This window comes from Anthonomus grandis, chromosome 2 (genome assembly GCF_022605725.1).
Source record: "Anthonomus grandis grandis chromosome 2, icAntGran1.3, whole genome shotgun sequence".
NCBI classification, from domain to species: Eukaryota; Metazoa; Arthropoda; class Insecta; order Coleoptera; family Curculionidae; genus Anthonomus; species Anthonomus grandis.
This window is the reverse complement of record NC_065547.1, coordinates 5,446,288-5,466,149: the sequence shown is the minus strand read 5'-3', so window position 1 is coordinate 5,466,149 and position 19,862 is coordinate 5,446,288. Positions and strand designations below refer to the sequence as shown.

At 33.3% G+C, this 19,862-nt stretch overlaps 2 protein-coding genes across 3 annotated transcripts in view; one reads left to right on the top strand and one right to left on the bottom strand.

The window, feature by feature from the left end:
- The window catches only part of LOC126746816 (uncharacterized), an 82,497-nt gene that overhangs the window by 38,859 nt on the left and 23,776 nt on the right, over positions 1-19,862 (bottom strand). The gene's annotated exons all lie outside the window — the stretch shown is intronic.
- LOC126746834 (uncharacterized) lies at positions 43-19,683 on the top strand. The gene is made up of 3 exons (XM_050455232.1): positions 43-200; positions 303-365; positions 17,786-19,683. The coding sequence occupies exons 1-3, from the start codon at positions 124-126 to the stop codon at positions 19,635-19,637; spliced, it is 1,992 nt and encodes a 663-aa protein (XP_050311189.1). The 5' UTR covers positions 43-123; the 3' UTR covers positions 19,638-19,683.

Sequence of the window (19,862 nt, the reverse complement as noted above, 5' to 3'; positions counted from 1 at the left end):
CCCTCTGCGCATTATTACGTTGAAATGCGTTATTTCCGCAACGCGTTACGTTATTATCGTCCGTCTGACATACGCAGATGTCACATTAACGTTTGGTTAAGACGTTGATTTAAAGTTGAAATTATGGAGGTTTTATTTACCACTAAGTTGGAAGAATATTATCAGAAGTTTGTGGATTTACAAGAGAAGTTAAAAAAAAGGTAAATTCTATTATAATTATAATATGCGTCCTACATGTGTTTGTTTGTATTGTACAGTCGTTACGGGCCGAAAGTTTGACCCACATTTTATTTTATTTTCAGCGAGGAGCAGCGGTTTTTGTTGGAAATGAAGTTTAACGATCTGGTTCAGGTTGCAAAAGAGGAGTAAGTGTTGACAGAAATTGACTTTTTTTTATAGATTCAGATTCTTCATGAAATTTTAAGAAATTTGATGGGTCACATGACATACTTTACTTCATAATTTTTCGAGATATAAAGAGTTAAAGGTGGCCTCTTTTTTGAATTTTCAGATGTTATAGAGCGTTTATTTCAGCAACCGCTCTATCAAAATATGGCATAAGATCTCTCAAACTTTTTAGAATGTCTTGGAATTTTACATACAATTCAAATATGTCAAAAAACAAAACTTCACAACATGGCACTTCCGGTATAAGCGAAGATGCACTCTAACCTAAAAATATATTATATGAGGCGTATAGAATCAAACCCCGCTAACTCCACTTTTGTCCAAAAATGATATTTTGATTTAATTTCACAGCTAATTTGCCAATGAATCTGGTCGTGTGAATCTTAACTTTCAAAACACGCTAAAAGAGGTCTAAAATATGGCAAAAACATCGCGTTTATTTTCAAAACCCGCTAACTCCCTGCACATGTTACAATCAAATCCCGCCAACTCCATTTTGACCAATGACGTTGCTCTATTAGATACGAGCACATGTTTATGTATCATTGCATCAGTTGATGTTTAGATTTCTATCGTGCAGGATCTGAGTTATTGCTTTTAGTGATTTTTATAAATAAGTTTTAAATATAAATATGGATGAGTATAATAAACCCGTACAAAAATGTACACCGAACAAAGCCCGAAAATGTTTAGTAAACAAATCCAACCGAAAATCAGAGAAGCAAAAGATTGAGAGGTAAGTCCTATTGTGTAATTTTGGTAAAAATGTGTTTCTAAGTGTATTTTTATATACTCAAGTCAGGATCTTTTTGCAAGTAAGCGTTTTTTTGTCGAAAATCTAAACTAGGACATTTTTTAAAATTGTTAATTGCTACTTTAATAACTACAATTAGGGGCACATTAAAATTTGTTAAAATAAGAATGTATAAGTTTAATTTTGTATAATTTGTAAGTAAAATGAAAAGCCGGTTCGTTGTAATCTCAATAATATGTCACTTTCAACTTATTTTTAGATACAAGCCTAAAAGACCACCGGGTGTCCCAAGCTGTAATCATGCAACGAAGAGCTTCCGATGCAGCACTCTAACCAAATTTGACATATCTGATTTTCACTCAAAGTTTTATGCTACTCCTGCAAAAATTGATCAAGATAATTATATTGTGAAGTATACCAACGTTCAATTGCCAAAGCGGAAGCGCCCAAAGAATAGTTCGAGGCAAGTGAGAAAATTAAGTTACAAATTTTTTGTAAGGAATAGAAGCGGAAAAATAATTCCAGTTTGCAAACCTGCGTTTCTGAGTATACTGGATATTAATAAAGATAGAGTTTATGGAGTTTTAAAAAGACATTTTGAAAGTGGGCAAATGGCACATGAAAACCGGGGTGGAGATCATAAAAGCAAGAAATATCGATGTAGGCGAGAGACAATTCAGTTCTTTTTGGAATCTTTCAAATGTCAGGATTCACATTATTGCAGGTCAAAGAGTTCTTGTCGTGTATATTTGCCGTCAGAACTAAACATCAGAAAACTGTACCAAATGTATTCAAATTCAGCACTTGACAATGTCAGTGTTAAAGAATCATTTTTTAGACGTGAATTTTGTACAAAATATAACATTGGCTTCGGTTCTCCGAGGACTGATGTATGTTCCACATGCATTCAGATAAGTGAAAAAATAAAGCTGGCGAGAGATGATCCTCCTAGAAAAGCTACACTGATGGCTAAAAAAACAGTGCATAAACTTAAGGCACGAGCTTTTTTTGCATTACTAAAGGAAGAAAAGCCTGAAATGATAACATTATCATTTGACTGCCAAAAGAATTTGCCAGTTCCAAAACTTCCAGACCAACAGGCATATTTTTCAAAGCAATATAACTTCTACAATTTTACTATTGTCTGTGGTAGTTCCAAGACCACGTTAACTTCAGAAAACGTGTTTTGTTATTGTTGGAATGAAACTGTTCGGCCGAAAAGCTCTAATGAAATTGCTAGTGCTGTTTTCCATCGGCTCATAAACATGAATTTGGAGGGTAAAACGCACATTAGACTTTTTGCTGATGGTTGTGGTCAGTGGCGAAGCGTACGAGTAGACAAGGTAGACACTGTCTACCCAAAATTATCCAGTTATTTGTCATTAATTTATTACGTAATTATTTCATGTAATTGTTGAATTAAAATTTAAAAAAAATTAACACAGAACGTAGTCGCTCTCCTTACTATTATGATATAGTATCTAAACCGCTATATCTATCTATCTATAATATCTCAGCCCCGCCTGACGCACCAATTAAAATAAAAATGCAGGGCTGACACCCAATTAATGTATACGAGCCCCAGGAAGACACATTGATATTTGTCTTCCGAAATTTGGAGCATCTAATCGAACCATATACGCATCAAGCAGGTGACAGAGGTCCGGCCGTATCAGTATTCAGCCTATTACGTATGCAAAATTTACTCGCGGGAAAGACATTCGAGCTTTTGTCTATCGAAGTCGACCAGCTATTTTATTATGCTGTTGAGGGTTATTGCTTATGGACACGCTTGATCTGGTCGGCCGCAATACATCTTCAGTTTTGTTTTTTGATCAATCTGCATTTGGCATTTGATGCGGACGCGTGCTATAGTAATTAATAATAAGTATTTTTATTTTTGGGTGTATAGAAAAGGTTTTTTTTGGTGGTTATTTATGAACGACTGTTTGATATTGGCAATTGTATTTAAGTTGTGTTTTTATTTGTCTTTAATTAATTTTAAAATAATGGATATTATGGATTTATAAGTTATGGCTATACCTATGTTGTGTTTGTTTTGTAAGTAGTATTTATTTTTATCTATCTATCTTTTTATGCTAGTAGTAATTTTTTTTTCTTTTTTATATCACTACATAATTTTTCTCTATGAGTTAATATTTTATGCGCTTTCATTCTCTATTTCATTAAAGTGAATAATATTGAATACACATTTTTTTTCTAATTAACGATTTTTATTATTTGTCTACCCGAAAAAAAAGTTCACGCTTCGCCACTGGTTGTGGTGGCCAAAACAAAAACACCACCATGATGGGAATGTGTTCAAATTGGCTGGAATGTTATGCGCCACCAAATATTAAGAAACTTGAGATAATTTTTCCTGTAGTTGGACACAGTTTTATACCACCCGACAGGGTGTTTGGAAATATCGAGAAAGCTATAAGAAAAAAAGAGATAATTACGACCCCACAGCAATATATTGAACACATAAGACAATATGCCACAGTATTAAAAATGGGTGACGATGTCCCTGTTTTGGATTGGAAGAAGGAATCCCAAAATACGAGGCATGTCCAGAAAATAAGTGTACTAAATTTTTATAGGTTATAAATTTTTTTATTTGAACAAAAAAAATATCTGTTTACATTAGTACATATCTAAACTATTTTTCGACATAGTCACCATTCCTCTCAATGCAGGTGGTGTACCGGGGTATCAGTTTTTTGATGCCCTCCTCGAAGTAGTTTCTCGCCAATCCCTTTGTCCACTTCTCCACCTCCTCCTTCACCTCCTGGTCGGTTGAAAACTTTTTTCCACCCATGTGCAGCTTCAGGGAGGTAAAGAGGTAGTAATCTGACGGTGCTAGGTCAGGGGATTGCGCAGGATGGTCCAGGACATCCCATTTAAACGAGGCGAACAGGTTTTTCGTAGCGTTAGCTGTGTGTGGTCTGGCATTGTCGTGCAGCAGGCAGACTCCCTTTGTCAGCATGCCTCTCCTCTTGTTCTGAATTGCCCTCCGTAATTTTCTTAGGGTCTGACAGTATCTTGCAGCGTTGATGGTCTCCCCTTGAGGCAAATATTCAATAAGAATTATGCCTTGACAATCCCAAAACACGGATGCCATGATTTTCTTGGATGAAATTGTCGTTTTGAACTTTTTGGCAGAGAGCGAAGAGGTGTGACGCCATTGTTCAGACTGCCTTTTGGTTTCTGGTGTGTAGTGGGCAACCCAAGTTTCATCTCCAGTAACGATGGAGCGGAGAAATTCATCGCCATGCAGCGTGTAGCGTCTCAAAAACTCTTGCCCGGCCTCAACTCTATTCAATTTGTGTTGGTCTGTCAGCTGTTTTGGGACCCACCTCGCCGACAGTTTCCGATATCCGAGGGTTTCTGTGATGATTTCGTGTACCAGAGATCTCGAGATTTGTGGAAACATTGCAGAAAATTCATCCACGGTCAATCTGCGATCGTCACGGATCGCATTTTTGATTTTTTCCAAAATTTCTTTAGTCACAATTGAAGGCCTTCCGCTCCTCTGATCATCATGCACAGATGTACGACCATTTTTAAACTCGCGACACCACTTGAACACACTTGTACGAATCATAGCTTTATCACCATATGCAGTTTGTACCTCATTACAAACCTCAACCGAAGTTAATCCCTTCCAAACGAGATAACGGATAACGCCGCGTATTTCACACTTGGCGGGAGATTGGATTGACATTTCTCACTAAACGTGTTGCTGCGTCTATAGTTCTCAACGTACTGACCATACCCTGCGATCTCGGATTACCAAAATTAATTCATATAAAGCTTTCTTCAATCTCCCTAGATGGCGGTAGTATGAAGGTAGAAGTCAGGCAACCCTCGCGTACCTTTACTACCTGATGACGAATATAAAACTCCGTAGATATGGTTCTATGGTTGTGATTCACATACATTACATTTTGTTTATTTTGCTACGCTACGTTCGAGTTCGCCGCTACTTTTGTGCCTCATTTTGTGTTTGTTTAGTTTATTTAGTGACAATTTTGCTCAGTGTTTCTCAAGAACTTTATAAGACTTATAGTACTGTTATTTGCCACTGCAATTGGAGATTTAAATGTAAGTAGAATGTTTTTCCTTTTTCCATATTTATTATTTTTATATAATATCCATTCCATAAATGTATTAATTAATATATTTTAACATTTATGAATTTGCCTATATAAAATACAGGGTGTTTGTTAAACATGGGGCAAAATTTTAAAGGGGTTATTCCCTGCACTGCTCTGAAAATATTTTGTCATTTAATGCTTTTTGATTTTGGGTGCTTCGTTTCTAAGATACAATGGCAAAAAGAATTTCGGTAATAAAGACAATTTATGACCCAAAATGTTGACTCTATGCCCCCTGCTCGAATGCAAAAATCCAAATCTTCTCATACATACATAAATTCATAAGTACATAAAAATTATGAAAAAATTTCTTTAGCCATTATACCAGAACCTACTTATTTATTTTCGTTTTTTTATTTTATTACAGTTTAACATATAATATTTAAAAAAAACCATTATTTTAATATTTTTTTCTAGATGCTAGAAGATAGTATATACACTCACAGACAAAAATATTGCCTATCACTATTTTCATCACAATCAGTATTTTGGATTTATCTTTTTTTCGTTGAAATGTTGTGTTTTTTATTGTTATGCTAAAACGTTTTACGTATATTATAATTTATTATATTTTTTTTATAGAAATAAAAAAAATGGAACAAATAATTTTGAAATGGAAAAAAATATACCTATCTTTAAAAAAAAACTCAAAATAAAAAATGCAATATTTTTATCTGTAAGTGCATTTTATATATTTATATGTAGGTAATAGAAATTTATCACCAAATTTCAGTCTAAAAGTAGAAAAAGAATCCAATAATTTCCTAGGTACCTTGAATGCAAATTATTTCATAATTATTCCTATAATCCTATAAGGATTATAGATGGCCTGGGTGACTGGGAATTCTCTTATTTCAGTTAAAAATAATCAGGTACAAACAAAAATTTGGGTAAATTAGATAGGTACCTCTTAAATTCTTAGGATCAATTTCTTTTATGAATTAATTTTCTTTTATTATAATAATTTTCTTATATTATAATACCTACAGTATCATATTATTTTTAAAGGTATAATAATTAAAGCAAAATGAAATGAAATTTATTGTAATTCTCAATTATGTACTTTTTATTTTTCTTTCACAATACATATATAAAAATATTGATTTTCATGAATATTTTATTACCTATCTACAGTGTGTCCACCCTAAAGTATCCCCACCCCTGTAAAATTTTTGTTTTTTAACCGATTCAAAAATTCTAATGGAATCTTAATCAGAATCACTGAAACATCCCTATACGAGTTTTTAGCTCTTTACTATACAGGGATGTTTTAATAAAATTTTCATAAATTTTTATCAAAATCAATAATTAGACCCCTATATCGAATCACCCTGTAACAATATAATAATTTTAAGTTCAAAAATATCAATACCTTATACAGGGTGGTCCGATATATGGATCAAATCAACAACTTTTTATTAAATTTATGGAAATTTCATTAAAACACCGTGTACATTAGAGAGCTCAAAATTTGCATACAGGGGGTTGTCTGTAAGTATGTTAATTCTGAATTTTTGGATAAAATAAAAAATGCTATAGCTTTAATAAAATATATTTTCAATAGAGATTTTCATAGAAAAAAACAAGTACCTTACACATTGAAAACTTTAAATAGTAGGATCTGTCTGACTGACTGTTTATATGATGAAGAAATTAAAAATAACATTTTTAAGTATTTGATAAAATTTAAATTATTCAATTATTCTAAACAATTAAATAGGATAATTAAAGGTGTAGATTTAAGGAAAGTCCCAAAAACTGCTTCAAAAATTTTTAAAATTTAAAATATCACTAAGTTGCGAAGGAAAGCCATTGGGTCACGTAAATAAAGACAAGCAAATGCTTTTACTATCCCTGATAGCACAAAAATATTTATTTAATATTAAAAAGAAAGGTTTATTTTACATTGCAAGACAGATTGTTAAATATTATAAAAATATCTTTTTAAAAAATTTATTTAATATTTAAAAAAAAAAATGCCTAATAAATTAAACATAAAAAAGTGGCAGAAAGTAAAAAAATAAGTCCCTACCTCTGCCATGGAGGCTTTGATTTAGTGAACGTTTTTTTTTTTCATTTTAATTGTAATGACGCTATTATAATCTAACATATTTGTAAAAAATTAAAGTGAACTAGGAAAAGAAAAGGCATGAGAAAAACTCTTAAAAAATATTACAAATTTAAATTAATAATTAAAAAACCGATTTCAAGGGGCCCCATCTTCGTAGGGAGGGCCTATGGGAATTCTTTTTATAAGAAAGTTCAATTTTTTTTTTTGGTTTTTTTTTACCTGAATTCGAGAGATTTGCCACATTTTCCGAGACACCCTGTATATTTATGTACATAATATCTGTTTTATTTGTAACTTGTCTATTTTGTAAGTATGTACTAGGTTTTTTTATCTCTATCAATCCATGTAGACTTCTCTGGTTTTGCCTAATCTAAAAACTAATATGTATAGTTGCCGCCATCGATATTTTATTTTGTTCACTTGTCAAAAAACCAGTTTTCCACTTGTCAAACAATGTTATAGTAGATAATTCGCATTGTTTTACAAGTTTTTTAACAGGTGACCAAAATAAAATATCGATGGAGGCAACTATACTTATTATAATATATGGTTTTGATTTTTGCTTTTAAAAAAATTTTTGTTGCTTGCAGTATCTAATTTTGCAAAATTTTGTTCATACATAATATTACATGTATTTTACTTGCTAGGAACATAATTATTATTTTTTATAAAAATGTTTTGCAAAAAAATTAAAATGGCTTTATCATGAACGAAAACCTAAGAGCGCTCTCTACTACCATTTACTTGTTGATACCTATATTTATGTATAAATATTATGTTGTATTTTTTAAGCAATAAAGTATGTATTTGGGAAAATATAATTTTCGTTTTATTTATGTAATGTAATATCATTTTTGTAAAAGATATCAATCTATTAAAAATCTCGCCAATATGGGTGTCGTGCGTCATCTAGTATCGAAAAATTGAAATAGTAGTTAAACAGTTGAAGCTTTAATTTTAAGGAGGTTTCTACTGTTCACACGCGTTCATATGCTTTTACTTTTTTCACTCTCGAGAGATGCCGCTAGTCTCGTCCTAATTTTGTTGGCACGTTCGTTTATATGGAAGTTTCCATTCTATTAACCCCTATAAACTGTTTATCTATGGTACTGACCTCGAAGCGGGCTTGTTGTGGAGGGGAGAAATCACGCTATGCGGCAGTGCAGCCAACATGTGGAAAAACAATTCCCTACCGCCGTGACAGGCTCAGTACACTTACTTTCTGGACATGCCTCGTATACTAAAGCCACCTGGAGCATGGCACTTTAAATTTAATCCTTCGAAACGGTTTAAAATAACTTTTGACAAAAATCGAATTACGAAAGTTCAAGGTGAAGTAAACTACAGAACTGAATTAGGCAATCCTAGAAGTGTTACGAAGAAAAATCAAAGCAAATCAAATCAATGAATCCTCAACAACTTCCTGTGAACGTTCCTGTCAAACAAGATAAAATTATAGCAGTAAGTAAATTATTAGAATCACACTATGGCGAAAACTGGAGGCTTAACGAGGATTTTGATTTTTTCGTAAATATTGAACTTCGCCAACCAGATCAAGCTGATGCTAATGAAGAGCTTCCAGATTTGCAGTGCGAGCCAGTTGAAGAGCTGGGATCTCTGTCTATTTAAAAAATGTGTTCTAAAAGAATTTGTGTTTTATTCAAAATGTTTCCGTTAAAATTTATAGAATTATAATTTCTGTTAATTAAAATAAACATGATTTAAGACATACTACGTTTTTATTTTTATAGTGAAGTAAGTTAAAAAAGTAACTAAAGAAGCTCTACCTATTTGCTGCGTATTTCGGACCCTGAATCAGATTCAAAACCCGCTATATCCATTTTTCACAATCAAAAGCCGCTAACTCCAAACAAAAACCTAAATATTTAGCCTAAAACTTAGAGCCATGGTGGATTTTTTACCAATACTTAGATATTTTTATATAGAAAATTTAAATTAAAAATATTTGGCAATCAAATATCAAAAAATAATCTAGCTAACGGTTTTTCTCAATTCCTGTAAAATTTTGCATTTTGGAGTTAGCGGGGTTTGATTCTATACGCCTCATATCAAGTATGTAACTCAGTAACTCAAAAATTGCCTATTATTATTATTTTTCTAGTAAAAATAATATATTTAAGTAATTTTCATTTTTCACTTCCCGTTATACCGGAAGCGGTTGACATATTATAACATTTTTAGATTTTACGCGAAATTCTATTCATTGACATTAACCTTAATATTTTTGACATTTCACTCATAATCGTAATTTTGAGGTTTGACAGATAATTACTATTTTGATATTTCTAGTGACATAAGTAAGACCCACGTTAATAAAAAACTAAGAACGAAATATGAAAACGATTTTTCGTTATATCAAATAGCTTGTACGACGTAAGCTCTGAAAGACAAGAAAAGTCGACTTTTTAACTTCGTATATCTCGGTAACCGTTCTACCAAAGTATGTCATGCGACCCCTCAAATGTCTTAGATTTTTACGTTGAATTCAAATGCGAAACAAAACAACAACAAAGTTGTCATTTTTTACTTCCGGCTTAAGCGGAAGTGCCCTTTAAACTAAAAATATATTGATCAACTGTATTACTTACGTTACAAAAATTGTTTGAAATTATTTTCTTGATATACAAATAGTATTTTTAAATTATTGGCACTTCCGGTTATTCAAATTCAAATTCAAATTCAGAACAAATTTATTCATCATGAAGGTAAATAAATAATCATATACAAAATTGTAGCATAATAATATACTTATGTTGTACAACCTACCATATACATGATAAATAGAACCATGCCTCGCATATAGAGAACCGTCTACACAGGTTCATCATAAGATAGAACCTGTGTGGCATAGCCCTTCAAAAACCTTAAAAGTAAAAAGTAAAAAAAAAAAGATTTTCTTAATTAATCGAGACATGCATGCGTTGAGTATCATATTTAGGTATTTAAGTAAGGCGAAGCAGGCGGGGGTTCTGGATATGCAGGAAAGGTAAATTAATTAATATTTATAACAATAATGAGTAGACAGCAATAGAAGATCGAGCGGCTCAGCTCTTTTAATTTTTATTGTAGATTAAGTATTGTTTTTTTGAGAATCAAGCAGTTTATTACGAATATATTTTTTAAATGCAGTAAACGGAAAACTTTTGCAATTAGCCGGAAGTCTATTCCAAAGTTGAGAGGCGACAAAAACAAAAGATTTTTGAAAATTTGCTGTTCTATGTTGTGGTATTCTAAATAAATTTATAAATCTAGTGTTATGCTCATGAAGAAAATTTGTAAAATTTTAGCTAAATATAATGGCTCCCTAGTTTTTATAACTTTATACACATATGATATTTTCTACGATTTTTCATATTTAGAATTAAGTTATTGTTTAAATAAGGAGAAATGTGACTTCTAAATGGAATTTTGTAGGAAAAACGCATACAACAATTCTGAAGTTTTTGTATTGAGTAAGCGGAGTCTTCAGTCAATGAATCCGAATATACCACATCACAATAATCAAATAAGGATAAAACAAGTGCGTTACATAAAAAATATTTAGTTTTAGGAGGTAAATGATTTTTTAAGCCGTAAAGTTTTCTTAAGCGCATGTATGCAATTTTGAGCTTATTCTTTATATGTGTTTGAAATGAAATACCGCTATCAATGTATACTCCTAAGTTTTTGACCTCTCGTACTACTTACTGGTAGCTGCTCATTACGAATTTTTGCATTTAAAGTTGTTGCTACATTAAGGGCGTTCTTTCCACAACCCAGAAAAATTATACATGATTTAGGCGAATTTAATTTCAAATTATGGTCGCACGAAAAGTTATCTATATTTTCTAAATCCTTATTAAATTGTTCTTCTATTATGGGTAGAGTTTCACGTGAAAATGAAGTATACAGCTGGGAATCGTCAGCATATTGTTGTAACATTGCGTACTTTATGCAGGATTTCATATCTGCAACATACAATGAAAAAAGCAACGGCCCCAAAATAGAACCCTGGGGAACACCGGTAGATACAGGATAATAACTTGATTTTTCAGTTGTAGAAGCCTTGTTGATTACTACGCAATTCACTCTATTATTAAGATATGACTTAAAGAAATCAATCGCGTTATTCGAAAAACCAAAATAATAAAGCTTTGCTAATAACATTTCGTGGTTTAAAGTATCGAAAGCTCTACTAAAATCCAATAATCCAAGACATGTTATATCCTTTTTTTCCTCATTTATCCTACAGTTATTAAGAAGGTGTACTAGACTCGTGGTAGTGCTAAAGTTCTTTCTAAAACCCGATTGGCAGTCCGGGATGATATTGTAAAAATCGATAAAGCTGCATATTTGTTGGTGCACAAACCTTTCTAAAATTTTAGAAACCAGAGGCAGTATACTAATGGGTCTGAGGTCTTTAAACCCTTTTGGATCAGCCACCTTTGCTAGAGGTTTCAAAATAGCTTTTTTCCAAATTGTAGGATAAAAATTTTGTAATAAGCAGCTATTTAAAATATTTAATAATGGTTTTGTAAGATATGGTAGGCACATTTCTAGATCTTTTAAGCCTATGGAGTCTTCACCTATTGCGTTACAGTGTATTGTTTTAATGATTTTAATTAATGTTGGCTCATCCAATTGTGTAAAATTTAGGTAAGACCTTGTGTTAAAATACCTATTAGCTTTATAAAAATTAAGTTTTTCATTTGAAGTTGTATCAGCTGTAGTATTTAAACCTGAAAAATAGTTCCTAAGAGCAGTAGCATTTAAAAACTTGTCTGGTAAGCCAGAATTCCTCTTACAGCCAAGGTTTAATTTTCTTGCAGCATTCCAAAATTCTCTTCCATGCTTTTGTGACATTGTGTTGAAATAGGTGATTTTTTCCCTCGCAACAGCATGCTTAGTGAAATTCCTTAATTGCCTATAGTACTGGAGGTGTGCTTCAGTTTTTTGTTTCAAATATCTACGATGAGCCTCAATGGCGGCTCCTTCTTAGGGTCAATTGGTCAATGACCCCCCTAAAATAATCTCATAAAAATACCAATTTTATTAAAAATATCTTTTATCTAAAACTTGACTGTGAATTATAAAATTCTCTAAGCAGTCTGCATTGGCAAAACAAATATAATAGCAAAACAAATAAATATATTACTAACGTCGCGCCTCGCGCTCATCACACAAGCCCGTGGCTGGGCCGTATTTTAAATTGTCCCTATACAGTTCTTATGGCTTATGGAGAAATGCATGTAAAATAGAACAAAGAGGACAGATTCGCATTTCGTGAGCGGGAGTGAGAGTCACCTTTCAGTCCTATATCGCTAACGTAGTCGACGGCCCGACTGGATGAATGTTATGTTTTAGTTAGTTACTGTATTTTAAACAAAGTAATCGTCTGTGTAAAATTTTGCGGAGTTTTCGAAATTGCATTGCGCGGTCATGACGAAAGTAACAGCTCCAATAATCCTGGAATTTTTCTGGGCCTTATCGATTTTGTTTCTGAACTGGATTTAATGTTTAAGGAATATATTGAAAAAAGTACAGTATTTAAAGCAACATCAAAAACAATTCAGAACGATATTTTAGAATCAATGTTAGCCATTGTACATACATACTCATATAATTAAGGAGATTGGCCAGACAAATTTTGTGGCAATTCAAGTAGATGAGACCACAGACAGGCTCCAATAAAACGCAGATGATTGTCATATTACGATATGTATTAACTGGTATTGTACATGAAAGATTTTAGAAATTTGTTAACCCACCAAGTACCACAGCATTTAACTAATGTAATATTGGAAGAACTTCAATTATTAAAAATTAATGAAGCACCTGAAAAATTGATTGCCCAAAGTTACGATGGTGCATCAGTCATGAGCGGTAAACTGGGAGGAGTACAAACAAAAATTAAAGAAATATACCCAAATGCACACTTTATTCACTGCTATGCCCATCAACTTAATCTTATCCTGCAAAAAGCGGCGAGTCAACATAAACGTATAAAAATATTTTTTGCAAATTTACACGCATTTTCGTCCTTTTTCGACCGATCTCCAAAACGTACGATGGTTCTTCTGGATAGAGTGGTTAAAGTAAGGCTACCTAAAGCTGCACCCACTCGATGGGCTTTCAATACAAAATGTGTTGAAATTGTATACACTTATAAAGATGATTTAAAATCTTGCTTAGAGGCAATTATTGATGAGGAGCAAGATGGTAACAATATAAATCAAGCAACTGGTTTAAAAAGACATTTGGAAGATGAGCTTTTTTTATTTTAGTTTAATTTTTTCCATAAAATAATGCCCCATGTTGATATATTGTTTAAACAATTACAAATGCGAGATATTGATGTCATATCTGTTAAAAATTATATACTGTCTTTTAACAACAATATTCAAATAATTAGAAATACTATATTGGAATCAGAAGAACCAAGCACATGAACAGCAAAAAAAAAAGAAAAAGTACTACAGCTACAGAGGATCCAAAGCGACGAACTACACTGGAAATTTGTGAAATTATTATATCTGAAATAAATCACAGGTTTGATTTCAATGATCATCTCATGATTTTACAGTTATTCTACACAGAGAAATTTAAAGCATACACTACCAACTTTCCGCAAAATATTTTAAATATAATGAAGGATCATTATCCCACAGTAAATATTTCCAAACTAAAATCGGAACTTGAAGTCATATATTGTCGTGAGGATTTTCGCAATAGTGCCGGTGTAGTAGCCATACTTCAGTTTTTTATTAACATGAATTTGTCAGAAACATTTTCTGAAGCAGTGAAATTATTAATAATTTTTTGCACACTCGCTATGACAACCGTGGAAAGTGAGAGATGTTTTTCTACTTTTACTACTAAAAGACTAAAAACATTCCTGCGTAATACGATAAGACAATCTAGACTTAGTGCCTTGTCTATGTTGAGCATCGAGAAAACGCTTGTCAAAAGCATTCCAAAAATCTCGGTAAATATTATTGAGTTTTATCCCAGTCTGTATTTTTTATCTAAAATATAAATGCTAAAAGATCTTTCAAATACTTTAAAAAATTAATAGCTTGATTTGTTTTTTTTTTATTAGAGTAAACTATAAGTTTTCAAACCAAAATGACCCCCCTGAAGATTGACCCACGAGCCGCCACTGATGAGCCTTATCTCTTTCTTTCATAAAAAATTTAATATTATTTGTAATCCACGGCGTAAACGGTTTTTCTTTTACCTTTTTGGATAATAGCGGAGCATGTTTATTTATTAAAAATAATATATTCCTATTAAATATGTCAATCTTTTTATCTATATCTTGTGTATAATATATATTATCCCATGGTAGCTGTTCTGCGTCTAAGTTAAACTGATCCCGATTTATATTATTATAATTTCTATACTGGATGTATTTAACAGTATCACGTCCCTTGGCAAAATCCAAAACAGTATATACCATATTATGGTCTGAAATGTCTGGCGAAATACTTACTGAACCTGATTTTTTTGATTGATGATTGGTTTGTTATAATAACATGATGAGGCTGAAACTATTTGCAGCAAAATTTATTCGAGTAGGTTCTGTAATAACCTGTTTTAGGTTAAAAATTTCTAAGAGTCTTTCAAGTTTTTTTTTCGGTGAATGTTGTTTTAAAAAGTCAATGTTAATATCTCCAACAAAGATAACCTGATCGTAAAATGGCAAGGATAAGCTACATATTTTCTCTAACCAATCAATAAAATGATCCGCATTAGATGAAGGCGGACGATATACAGTTGTAAACAGAATTGATCTTTTATTTATATTAAGTTTATTGCTAGCATATTCAAAATCAGCTGAAATTACATTAAAATATATATTTTCATTTTTATATTTGTTTTTAATGTATATCCCTACGCCTCCACCCCTTCCTACTCGATCTCTCCTAATAAGTTTGTATCCAGGAATTTCGAAGCTACTGCTATCATGCTCAGGAGTTAACCACGTTTCTGACAGTCCCAAAATGTCAAAGTCGTAATCAAACACGTAATTTGAAAATTCGTCAAATCCGGTATTCATCGATCGAATATTAGAATGTGCAACAGTAAAATTCATACCTACCCTTTTATAATCTTGATTAATCAAATTATCTTGCTGATTAACCGCTCGTATTGCTGTATTAACCGCCATCACCCCATAAAAAATAACCTGACCCACGCACATCCACCCACCCCCTTCGCCATGACACTAAAACTGACAAATATTTAATACAAACTATCAACCATACATTCTCAAAACATAAATTTAATTGAAACAAAACGCATATCACAACAGCAGCACTCACTATGCTTTGACTAAACATTATTGCATAGGTGCACCTTGGCCTATTTAAATAATATTCACAAGATATAAGATTACATCCTTGAGATTTAAATACATCAAAAAAAAATTAATAAATGAAATGACCACATTGGGTCTTGTGTCGTAACTTAGAACCAGAAGTTATTTTTTAACCAAACTAATTTATAATTTTATTTAAGATGAAAATAATGATAATTAATCAGTGTTATATAAATATACACACTAAACTTATACACATAACTGTGATTAGAAAAACTGGATATGAAAGACAAAAGTTCATAAGCTTTAATCATTATATTATTATAATTTTAATAGAGTGTGAGAGTAAAAAAGATATACAATATAGGCCTTGTCCTTCCCATCTGTATAGACTCAAATACCGAAGATTGAGAATCTTAATACTACAAACTAAATAACTAATAACCCAAAAAATAAATGATACACAGAGAGCGTAAGTTTTTTGAAAAGCATTTTGAAAGGAAAATAATATAATATGGAGTTTCCTGATATAAACAACATAAAAAATGCAAGATACATGAACTGAAAAAAAAATTAAAACAAAAACTAAAAAAAGAAAATCACAATAAACCGGAAAAAAAAACACCATATTCAAGTCGTTAACTTTCTTTGATCAATTCAACACATTTACACTTTGAACCCAACTTAAAAATAAAAACACTTACATTAGTAATTACTCGGGTCCTGATTGTTGTTGTTCTTCCTTGTAAGTTCACCCAGTTTGACTTCAGAATTTATTAGCACTTTAACACCTTTATGCACAACAAACACTTGCCCCCCTTTGGTCCAGCAGGAGTTTTTATATTGAACTTGAACTTTTTTTAACAAACTATGCTGGGAAACCGTAAGCAGCTCGGATAACATGACTTTTGTCCCCTTCAACGACCGTTTACTGTAGAAAATTTTATCGCGCAACCATCTCTGGCAAAATGAGACCACAACTGGCCTAGGTTTTAAGGCCAGCTGTTGATCTTTACTGCCCAGCCGGTGACAAAAATTTATATCATATTTGCGTACCGGAATATTTATTTTTGTAGAAATGAGATCAATATTACCGTCGTACAGATCGTCATTTGAATTTTCTTCAATGCCGTGAACTAATACGGTGTTTCTATTGGTTGCCGTACTGTGTTTTGACACTTGAAGGTTTAATTGCGTAATGTTTTGACGGATATTATTTATGTTTTCTAATACAGTTTTTTCAAAGGTAGAAAATCTTACTGATAACTCAGCAATATCCTCCAAATGAGAGTTATCCTTTGAAGTGGATGTCGATGTGGTTCTTGCTTTTAGATTCTTCTTAAAGCTGTCAAATTCGGTTTTAAACTGGGACGCCATTTGCTCTACTCGTTCATTCAACTTTTGGATTTCGGGATTTTGACTTTCTTGGGCGTTTGACGAATTAACTTTATTTCTCCCCATGGCTGGAACTACTTAAAATAACACCTTAAACACTTGTAACTACTTATTTTTACATTAATAGGACATAAATTAATGAAATTTACGGACCGAGGTGACCGAACGTTGTACTTATCTACGCCGGCGCATCACCTCTTTTACTGGTTATACCAGAAGCAGATGTCAACTTGGTTATTTCATACGGGATCCTCTATATATTATAGCATTTTTAGATTCTACGTGAAATTCTAAGAAATCTGATGTGTCAGATTCCATACTTTGCTTTAAAACTTGCCAAGATAGAAAAAGTTAAAAATTGTATTTCTTTTTACTTTCAAATGCTATAGCACCCATGTTATTCGTTTACACTTTCACAAATTTCACAAACACTTTTACAAAAGAACGGTTTACACTTTTTTGACATTTCAAGTGACACCAGTAAAACTCGCGTTAATAGATAGATTTCGAAAAATTAAAACAAAAAAGGAAAACCGTTCTCGCTATATCAAATAGTTTTTACCCCATAACCTACGAAAGACAACAATACTGAATCTGAACTTTGCATATCTCGTCACAACCCCTCAAATTTCAATAGAATTTAATGTAGAACTATTTTCATCTCTATGCTTTTGCAGGGAGCAGGCGCATTACAAGAAACTTCGCGCTCAATACAAACGCTTTCTAGAAGAGGACAAAAAACGCCAAGAACGTAACGAAAGAATCATAAGAAACCTCGAGAGGATCGAAACCAGAATATCCATGCTTTCGGCTAAAACGGAGCGGATCAACATGCTTAGGCGACAGTACCAACAATTCCTATCAAGGATTGCCCAACCCACCAATGTAACAAGGGAAAGATCTTTTGTAAAAGAGGAACCACAAAAAACTCTATTCAGGGAAGAATATAAAGAGCCTGATGCTTCAAAGAAGCATTGTGAAGAAAAAATGGAAATTCTGGATCGTTATTTGCAAACGGTATCGTCACAGAAGTGTCGCGATACCATCGAGCAGGAAAGTGGGAAAAGAGTATTGGCAAATCAAGTTTCTACAACCAATGATGCCACAGCAATAGCTGAAGACATTATGGACTCCATTTATTCAAGGTATTACCGTAAAGAAGCTGATTTGGGTAAGAAACTTAAGGAGATGGAGAAGGAGAGGGTTGATTTAAACAGTTCCAAGGAGTCTAGTGAGGCAGAACTTCTAAAACCTAAAGAGTTACTTAGTAAGGAGGCAACAGAAGAGAGTGCGCCAGCAGCTGAGAGTGAAAAGGAGACAAATGTTGATGTTGAACCTCAGAAGTCAGAGGAGCCATTATTGTCTATTGAGACAATGGAGGATAATAAGCAGAAAATTGTTGAAGAAGAAGAGGCTAAAGAAACTGCTTCTGTTCTTCAAGAGCAGGTAAACCAACCAGAGGAATTATCTATTAAAGAAGTGGTGGCCCAAGAAAACCAGCGAGAAGAAGAACCACCAGTGGCGCACCAAGCTACTCAGGAAGAACCAGTGGCGCAACAAACTGCTCAAGAAGAAGCGATGGCGCCACAACAAACCCAACAACAAAGTCCTCAGTATCACTCAGAACAACCACAGTACCAACAAGTGCACCAACAGTCATACCTAGAGCAAAACGCTTGGGTGGACCAATACGGTAACCCCCAATACGCTCAGCCAACAGCTTACCCATCAAGCCAGTACCAGCAGTACCAAAACATCCAGCCGGTCCAATACGTTCCACAAAACAACCGAATCAGACAAAACTTCCGAAAGTTCGTAAGATACGTGGTGCAGAACCAGCGACAGACCGCTGTGGTGCTCAGTCAAATGCCCCAAGGAAGTCAGGAAACATATCAACAAGTTCCTCCGGACATGGAACGCCAGGGGAGCCAAGAAATCTTTCAAGGTTCACCAGAGGTGACGTATGTACAAGAAGTTCCTTACGATCAAACTCCGGAGCCTTTGTACCCTGAAGAGAGTCCTCAGCAGTATGTTGAAGATCCTCATCAAACGTACGATCCCAATCAGAGCGAGCTGCCTGGTTACGATGAGTACGGCCAAATGATCTTTTACGATCAGCATGGGCAAGTGGTGGAGCCCCAGTACGACGAGAATGGTCATATTGTTCCTCAGTATGACCAAAACGGGCAGATGGTTATGATTTATGACCATAATGGTCAAGCGTGTTTTAGTCAGGAGGAAACGTATGCCACTGATGGTCAATATGGTGGTAATGGCCAGCAGATAATGTATGAATACGAGGGTCAAGCGGAGTATTATGGAGAAGTGGCTCAAGAAGAACCTAAAGAGGAAGCAGCTGTTGTTGAACCTGAAAAAGTAGGAATTAGTGAGTTGTTGGAGGAAGAAAAAGTGGAAGAGGAAAAGGAAAAGGTGGATAAAGTACTGGAAATCTTGGACACGGATACTGAGCAAAGCACTAAACAAAACAGCAGTAAAATATCCAACGATACTGATTTTGATTTTAGTTAATTGGTTTTGTGGCTAGTAGGGTAATAAATTAGAGTCTTTGCTGTTATTTGTGTGTTTTCTTAGACTTAGACAATTTTTCTTGTATAGATGAATACTGTTCAAAAAGAGCCTTAAATATTAAGGTATGACTAAAGGGGTGGTTCCATTTGAATGTTGGGGTGGAAGGCGCTTAGGGATGGCTCACCACTTGACAAAAATAGGGCCCCAGTTTCGATCCTCTATGAC